The sequence below is a fragment of the Ochlerotatus camptorhynchus genome, unplaced genomic scaffold, assembly GCF_037179485.1.
Source record: "Ochlerotatus camptorhynchus isolate MF236.1 unplaced genomic scaffold, CSIRO-AGI_Acam_v1.1 ptg000021l, whole genome shotgun sequence".
NCBI lineage: Eukaryota > Metazoa > Arthropoda > Insecta > Diptera > Culicidae > Ochlerotatus > Ochlerotatus camptorhynchus.
The window spans coordinates 616,522-625,337 of NW_027040513.1; the positions used below are offsets into that span (position 1 = coordinate 616,522).

Genomic DNA, 8,816 nt, shown 5'->3' on the forward strand with positions numbered 1-8,816 from the left:
TTCGCGGGAAATATATAGCCATGAGCCCGCATGCATAAGTTATGAATTGGTTCATGTCTGATCTATTCTGGACAAATTATTTTGATCTAGATAAAAAAAAATCGTATGGTTTTGACAGTTCGGATCATTGTACATTTAAATCGACCGTTTACGATTTTTGGACACAAGCCAGAGTTAAGTGTCATGTCAGTTTGTCGGTGCTATCGCGTCATTGCCTACCGACAAACCGACATGAATGACGATAGCTAAAACAGTAAAATTTCTGACCAAAGCACACTAATGACATCTGGTTCCGGGTTCGCGGGAAATATTTAGCTAAGCAATGAACCCGCATGCAAAAGTTATGAATTGGTTCGTGTCTGATCTATTCTGGACAAAAATTATGTTTATCTAGACCAAACAATCCTATGGTTTTGACAGTTCGACCTGCACATTTAAATCGGCCGTTTACGATTTTCGGGCATAAGTCAGAATTAAGTGTCATGTCGGTTTGACGATGCTATTACGGTCAGGAGGGAGGTACATAACGCTTATAATATTGTGTGATGTCGTAATCTTCACCCATAACTGCTCAAGAGAAGAACTGACCGGAGCAGGATCGAGGCAGCAGTTCAGTCGTTTGGAAGCCGCAATCAAGACTCGATCAAGACGCCACCATCACGTGATTTGGCACTGTTCATCCGGTTACGGTCATTGCGAAAACCCGAGATTTCATAAGGTCCTATCTGCTTTGATCGAATCTCTTCGCTCTAACCACTGCTATGCAAACAGATTTCGCGCTATTTTACCACATAGTTTGATAAAGGAGGTTCTAGCATCCAAAACATCAAATACAACAGGGAAAAGTTTTGCAGTTGAGTTTTTAACGAAAGAGAATGTCGATGAAGAGAATCGATCAATGCACGTAGGACCTTTCGAAATGTCTAGTTAGAAGTTCAGTCAAGTTTTCTTTATTAATGTGGCTGGTTCGCCTCTGGAGCTGTCTATGTAGAAATGTTTGGGTTCTGATAGTAGGACACACTAAAACAATCTTCACGTCCGATTCGGTTTGGCTTCGGTTTACGGTATTACAGGCATTTTAAAATTGTCTAATCAGATCAAAGCGCGAGTAAACATGACTTTCTTTCCTTAAATGTGTTGAATGCTTTTGGTTTCCAAAAAACTAGTTTTTTTTAAAATTAATGTTCATAGTATAGAATAGTCATGTGAATACTTAGGAGGTGCCTAGTGTTAGTTCTCATTGATAGAGCTTCTTCTGTCGAATATTCTCATTCACATCGTCCAAACAATCGGCTAAGGGATATGAACCGAAGGCAAGCGGCTTGCTCATGTCCGGAATGTATTCGTTGTTCTTGATGAATATCACTTGTGACATGGTCTGAAATAATAGATTTCAATGTAACAAATTCAAACCTTGTTAAATGCTATCATATGGCATTACCTCCGACAGATCTCTTAACATCATGACCAATTCCTCGTTAACAAGTTCCGTCCGTTCCTGGTCGCTTGTTCGCACACTAGCTACGTACTTCTCTAAATCCTGCACCATTGTCTCTACATCCCGCACAGTATCCTTTACTTTCACAAACTCCCGTCGATTGTATCGTTCGACCCGATCGAAGTCAACCGGCTTAATGGTTCGATTCTCGATCAGGCCCAGCGCCTGAACCGATTGCTTTAGCGATTTGACTAGCGCTTCCACGTCGTAAGATTTCCCCCCGACCCTACTGCCATCGCTCAAATCGGTCATCGACCCGGACGGACTGCTGGCCAAATTGGTTTCGTTCAGGATTCTCGATTGCTGCAGCGGGATGGCTTTCTTTTGCGAGTGGGCGCGGTTCAGTCGGATCGATCCTCCGGAAGGACGATGCCGGATTTTATTGAATAAGGAATCCACGTCGTCCACCGAAAGTCGATTCGATGAATCAACCGAGCGGATATCTGAACGGGGTGCCCATTCTTGTTGAGATTGTTTGAGCAGCCGATCGGGTATGTCCGGATTGGAAAGCAGTTTGGATTCCAACCGGCCGTAACTCAGGATGCGGTTGATCTTGTCCAAATTGTCGATGATTTTTCCGGAAAGCTTGTTCAGATCGTCCTCCATGGTATGTCCGTCTTATAAGATCTTAATGTAATACCATTAATTTTAAATTTTCACTAAAAAATTAAAGCCGAAACAACTATTGCAGAAAGCAGTTTGTTTTCAAAATATTCATTCTGCGGTGAGGGCGACCGGCGGCGCTTTAAAATTTCATACCCAATGCTAAATGTATGGATGCTGTTGTTGCAAGCAACGGGGCGGCAGTGCAAAATTTGTGCTTCAGTGTGATTTTCACAAACAGTTTTGGCGTGCCGATACCCGATTCAGGTCAGAGGGTTTTAATTTTGCTTCGCGCGCAGATTTAAAATTCGCAAAATGACTGGAATCATCGATCTGCAAACTGAAATTCAAAGTGAGTACCGCTTCCTTGAGGGTGAATGCTTTGACAGCTATGAAGAATTTCACGCCAAACTGGAAACGCACAGCGCCAAGGATTTAGTTTACTATTGGTGTCGAGATTCGCGGACAATCGAAGGAGCTGCCTACAAAACGTCTCGGCCCATAGCGGCAGCCCTTCGCTACTACTCCGTTCGCTATTCCTGCATCTTTGGTGGCCAGAAGTTCGAACCCAAGACCGGTGGATCGAAGAGGTTGTAAGTTTCATTCAAACTATTATGTACTTACCTATTTGGCTTATCTAGAAGTATATTATTTATTTCTAGGAGACCCTCGATCCGAAACGATTGCCCAGCATTCATTGCCTTGCGGGCCTCGAAGTGTGGCCAACAGTTGATGGTGATGTCAGTTTCCAATATTCACAATCATGAAATTAGCGCCGAGATGAGCAAAAATCTCGCTCACAATAAGAAACTTTCCTCGGATATAAAGCAGAAAGTGATGGAGCTTTTAATTCACAATGTGAACAAGAAACTAATTCGAGAGTACGTCCGACTAACGAATGGCAAGGAGCTGACTACCAAGGACCTCTGCAATCTGATGGCTTCTTTGAGGAAAAATGGTCACTTTGCCGAAGCGAGTTCTGATATGAAGAAAACCGATTATCTCACTTCCGAGTTGATCAAATTCATAAGCGATCACGGAGGAACGATAGCAATCAAATCACTTGAGCGAACACCAGCCTCAGTTGCTCCGGAATCAACAGGAGGTGAAACTGATATGTTCGAAGAACGATTGATGGAGGATTTCGAAGAGGTTGAGCAAGAAGTCCAGTCCAACTGTTCATTCGAAGACCAAAAATCTGACGGTAGTCATGAATTTGTAATAGAAATACTGAACGAAACACCTTGCGAGGAAGAAAGTTCGCTTATACCGAAAACTAGCACTCCAAAGCGGCGCACCCGATGGAGAACTCCATCCTGTTTTGCATGCGGTTCCAACAATCGACTTGTGCGAGCACAGCTCCAGGTCCTTCGAGCACGAAGGGACAAAATTCGAGAGGAAACCGAACTGCTTCGTTTGACGAAGCGAAAACTACGGCTAGAGATACAAGCGATGAACAAACTGCATTCCAATTCTTCTGCTTAAAAATATATTGAATTAATGTTAAAATTAGGTTGAGAAACAATTTAGAATATTGAATTTAAGATAACTGCCTGTTAGAAGAATATCAATAAATGCTCGAATAAAAATTTCAATATAATTTCATTGCTTTATCCAGCCCATATTATTTTACAGCATACAGTGAAACCTCCATTTATTGATATCGATATCGGGTATTATTTTTCTGGAATAGTAAGGGGTCCTTAATAAAATTGTTATAGTTCTTGTGACTCCATGTATTGATATCGATATCGTGTATTTTTTTCTGGAATAGTAAGGGGTTGTTCCAAAACTTCGCAGATCTTATTTGAGAGGTTTTTGAACGCCTCAGGAATTTGACACCAAAAGTGCAGCGATGAGTAAATTTTCCTCGTGCTTTCATTAGAAATACTGATGGGCGGAGAGAATGTTTTGAGCCAAATGAACTGCCAAAATCTGAGCCAATCGAACATCCCAACAAACAATTTTAGCTGCAGACTAGCTTATACAGGCAAATATTAGCTGTATAAGCCATTTTTTGGCTGTATAAGCTAATCTGCAGCTAAAATTGTTAGTTGGGATTCCCATTAGGTTTTGTCCGAGGATTTCTTATTGTTATTAGATTAAATTTAAGAGTATTGCAATCGAACAGAAATTCAATCACTTCAATGTTTCGTGTGCTTCCCAAATTCAACTAGTTTTTGGAATCAAAAACAATATTCTAACTCTATTGCTTAATTATTGATCTTAGTTGGTTAATTAATGCTCGAATTAATGGCACAAAGAAATGAGCAAAATATTGCGATGCAATCAATTATTATGTTGCACGTAAATCACAGAGAACAGACATGGAGGCTCGAACAAAATTTCTCTAAAAACTTGTGTAAAGATTCCTATTCGACTTAAGCGCCACTAACGGCGACTTCCCCACTTAAAAACCCTCTTTGACAACATGATGGCGCTGGCGTTGCACAAATTACACTAGACACTAAGTGCTAGTAGCGCCAAGTGGCAATTTTCAACAGAAAATTTATCGATACTAGCGCCAAATTGGTCAAAAGTGGAAAATTTATAGAAAAAATCAGGAGATGCTAACACCACGTAACGGCGACGTTCCCACTTATTTTGCACAAGTTTTTGACCGAACTTGAACGTCTGTTCTCTGTGGTTTTACCTTTGCTTAAATTCATCAATCGCATCAATCCAGCTCAGTGGCAGGCACGTAGGCAACATGTTATTGATTAATTTACTCGAAACTGCACCAGTGCATGCGACACCTAGGTTTGAAATCTAAAACCACAAAAGTGCTGATGCACTAAAAAATATTCCATACGATTTGACAGGTGGCAGAACGTCATTATCATTTTCACATCATTTCCATCTGCTGGTCGACCGTAAAGTAAATTCATCAATACCACAGAGAACAGACGTTCAAGTTCGGTCAGAAACTTGTGTAAAATAAGTGGGAACGTCGCCGTTACGTGGCGTTAGCATCTCCTGATTTTCTCTATAAATTTTCCTCTTTCGACCAATTTGGCGCTAGTATCGATAAATTTTCTGTTGAAAATTGCCACTTGCGCTACTAGCACTTAGTGTCTAGTGTAATTTGTGCAACGCCAGCGCCATCATGTTGTCAAAGAGGGTTTTTAAGTGGGGAAGTCGCCGTTAGTGACGCTTAAGTCGAACAGGAATCTTTAAACAAGTTTTTGGAGAAATTTTGTTCGAGCCTCCATGTCTGTTCTCTGTTCCTCCATGTCTGTTCTCTGTGAGAGAAGTATTGTAATATTATGAGCACAAAAGGCTTTCCACACTCCACATTCCGATTTATTTCGCGGACAACGGAAGAAGGAAACATAAAGCAAACTGTTCCTCGATTCATTGATGTTGCAAAGATTTGCTTTGTAAAGATAAGTGGGAACGTCTGCGTTACGAAGCGCTAGCATCTCCTGATTTCCTCTATAAATTTCCACTTTCGACCAATTTGGCGCTAGTATCGACAAATTTTCGGTTGAACATTACCACTCAGCGCTACCGGCAATTAGCGTCTAGTGTAAGTTATGCAACGCCAGCGCCATCATGTTGTCAAAGACGGGTTTTAAGTGGGGAAGTCGGTGCTGGCAGCTCTTACGTCGAATAGGAATCTTTACACAAGTTTTTATAGAAATTTAGTTCAAGGTTGCAAATACTCATTTCTGCTAAAACAATGTTTTTTTTTTATTATGAAATAATTAGATGCCATGATCATATTTTGAATTGGTAGGATACAAGAAGAGGCTGCAAAGAATGTGTTTGACATATTAAACCTGTTTATTTCACTTCATGCACAGAGAACAGACGTTCAAGCTCGGTTAGAAACTTGTGTAAAATAAGTGGGAACGTCGCCGTTACGTGGTGTTAGCATCTCCTGATTTTCTCTATAAATTTTCCACTTTCGACCAATTTGGCGCTAGTATCGATAAATTTTCTGTTGAAAATTGCCACTTGGCGCTACTAGCACTTAGTGTCTAGTGTAATTTGTGTAACGCCAGCGCCATCATGTTGTCAAAGAGGATTTTTAAGTGGGGAAGTCGCCGTTAGTGGCGCTTAAGTCGAATAGGAATCTTTACACAAGTTTCTAGTGAAATTTTGTTCGAGCCTCCATGTCTGTTCTCTGTGTTTTTAGAGAAATTTTGTTCGAGCCTCCATGTCTGTTCTCTGTGCCAAAGTAGAGATTGATGACGTTTATCGTACGCATACTACGTCACGTATGAGTATACGCAAAATGTTTTCATCAGAAAAAAAAACTTCATAGCGGATAATTTTCCTGATGAAAACAAATCACTGACACAATTGATGAATTTACGCGAAACTGCACCAGTGCATGCGACAGCTAGGTTTGAAATCCAAAACCACAAAAGTGATGATGTACTAAAAAATATTCCATACGATTTGACAGGTAGCAAAACGTCATTATCATTTTCTCATCATTTCCATCTGCTGGTCGACCGTAACGTAAAAACATCAATCACACTTTAGCATTCTCTATTGACAAATCCAAGTTTCAATCGGCCACCGTGGCGCTGCAATCGCAGCGGTGATAAGTCCGAAATAATGTGTCAAACTGAATACATTTTTGAAATTTCAACCAAAAAACTATTATTTTGTATTTATTCTAGCGAGTTTCTGTGGGAGTCAAAACATGATCCGAACAAAAAAGTAGTACTCGTAATAATGGTATATAATTCTGAATTTTATCGTGCTTTGTTTTGAAAATATCTTCCAAATAAACAAACATCATCCAGATCACCCGATTCGTCCACCGACTAAATCTATTGCCACTTAAAAATTAATTTCAGTCGGTGTATTAATCAGCAGATTAAATCGTTTTTCGTCTGGTGCTACACCGAGAAATCGGCCTATTTAATAGTTTTTCGTCGATGGATTAAGTCGGCCAACTTTGTCTGCTGTTTAATCGGCAGATGATTTCAAACCTTAACATGTTTTCTGTAATTTAACCACCGACAAACCGACATGAATGCCCATAGCAAAAACAATAAAATTTCTAACCAAAGCACACTACTGACATCTGGCTCCGTGTTTGCGGGAAATATTCAGCTAAGCCATGAACCCGCATGTAAAATTTATGAATTGGTTCGTGTCTGATCTATTCTGTACACATTATTTTTATCTAGATCAAAAAATCCTATGGTTTTGACAGATCGGATCACTGCACATTTAAATCGGCCGTTTACGATTTTCGGGCATAAGTCAGAATTAAGTGTCATGTCGGTTTGTCGGTGATTTAACTGTCTTGAAGTAGCTTTTTATTTAGGAACAATGCATAACAAAATAATTTTATGCATTTTGTATAAGGTTCATCCATGCTGACAAGAAATTTGCATGAAATTACATTGAAATTAAACAATTTTGCAAACAATCAATGAAATTGTCAAGGGCTGTCACAGACTTATCACCGTCGGTTAGTGCTTATTCCTGCCACCAGGCGCGCAGGAGTTTAAGTTGGATTTCTCAATTGATAAATCTACGTTACGGTCGGCCAGTAGATGGAAATGATGTGAAAATGATAATGACGTTTTGCTAGCTGTCAAATCGTATGGAATATTTTTTAGTACATCATCACTTTTGTGGTTTTGGATTTCAAACCTAGGTGTCGCATGCACTGGTGCAGTTTTGCGTAGATTCCGAGGGGCACGCAATAACCTTTAACTCCTACGCAAGCCTTTTTTAAGTACAATAATTACAGTTAACTACATGATTAATTACTTTAATTACGAGCGTCGGAAATGTTTTCATTTAATTACTTTTAAGTACAAATTTCAGTTTTAATTACAAGTCACATAAATTAAGTACATTAACTCCATTAATGTACAACGAGAAATGTACTTAAATTTCCCCCAGCGTACCGTTAGACCCTTTCGTTATTGGCCCGTGAAACAAAAATTTCACAGGCCCTTTTGCTACGTTAAGGATAATGTCAGCTCTGATAAATTGTATCGGTACCGCTGTTATGACTTCAGAATAGACCCTATAAACATACATCTCCTGGGACCTACGAGGAAATCTACGTTGGTGATTGGTGCCAATTCACATGCAACGATCGGAACGTGATTGGAAATCTAGACTAACATTTGAAAGGGGCGTAAGAGCCAAAATGTAAACAAACCATATTTTGCCACATATAGAGAGAATAGTTCACAAACTTCTCGATAAACACGAAAAAGTAGAAGAAAATATCACTTCAAATCACCAAAAACGTTTCTTCTTACATGGCGTATTTCCAACTTTCAAATCTATGATGAATATGGTTGTTACGCCTTGCACCAGAACAACGAATTATATTGTTTTAATATGCCAAACGTATTGACTCTGTAGTATCTAGTCACGCCCGATTTATTTGAAACGCATCCGATTGATATTTCACGTGTAAACAACGAACAAAAAGAAGACCAAAAAATCTCCGGGCGTAATTCCACTCTCACAAAATTTGCGAACGAAGAACCAAGGCGGAACAACAAACAAAAAATCCCGAGGGTGTACTTCCACGGCGTATCACCAGTGTTGGCAGTTCAAAGGGTGGATGATCTGGGGGGTAACAACATGTATGAAATTATCAGGGCGTATGATGTTTTCTTCTCAATTTCACGACAAAGAAAACTTTTTTTGAATTTTTAGTGATGCACGATGATAGATTACACTATTAACTATATGTCAAGCTTATAAAATCAACCAGAAAATG

The 8,816-nt window shown here is 39.7% G+C and overlaps 2 protein-coding genes across 2 annotated transcripts; one reads left to right on the forward strand and one right to left on the reverse strand.

The window, feature by feature from the left end:
• Positions 1-1,198: 1,198 nt before the first annotated feature.
• On the reverse strand, positions 1,199-2,155 carry LOC135703549 (uncharacterized). The gene is made up of 2 exons (XM_065224796.1): positions 1,442-2,155; positions 1,199-1,378 (listed from the first exon to the last, which is right to left on the reverse strand). Exons 1-2 carry the CDS (start codon positions 2,102-2,104, stop codon positions 1,238-1,240), a joined length of 804 nt encoding a protein of 267 aa, XP_065080868.1. The 5' UTR covers positions 2,105-2,155; the 3' UTR covers positions 1,199-1,237.
• A 261-nt stretch (positions 2,156-2,416) lies between these two features.
• LOC135703559 (uncharacterized) lies at positions 2,417-3,614 on the forward strand. The gene is made up of 2 exons (XM_065224808.1): positions 2,417-2,694; positions 2,764-3,614. Exons 1-2 carry the CDS (start codon positions 2,417-2,419, stop codon positions 3,584-3,586), a joined length of 1,101 nt encoding a protein of 366 aa, XP_065080880.1. The 3' UTR covers positions 3,587-3,614.
• Positions 3,615-8,816: the final 5,202 nt, after the last annotated feature.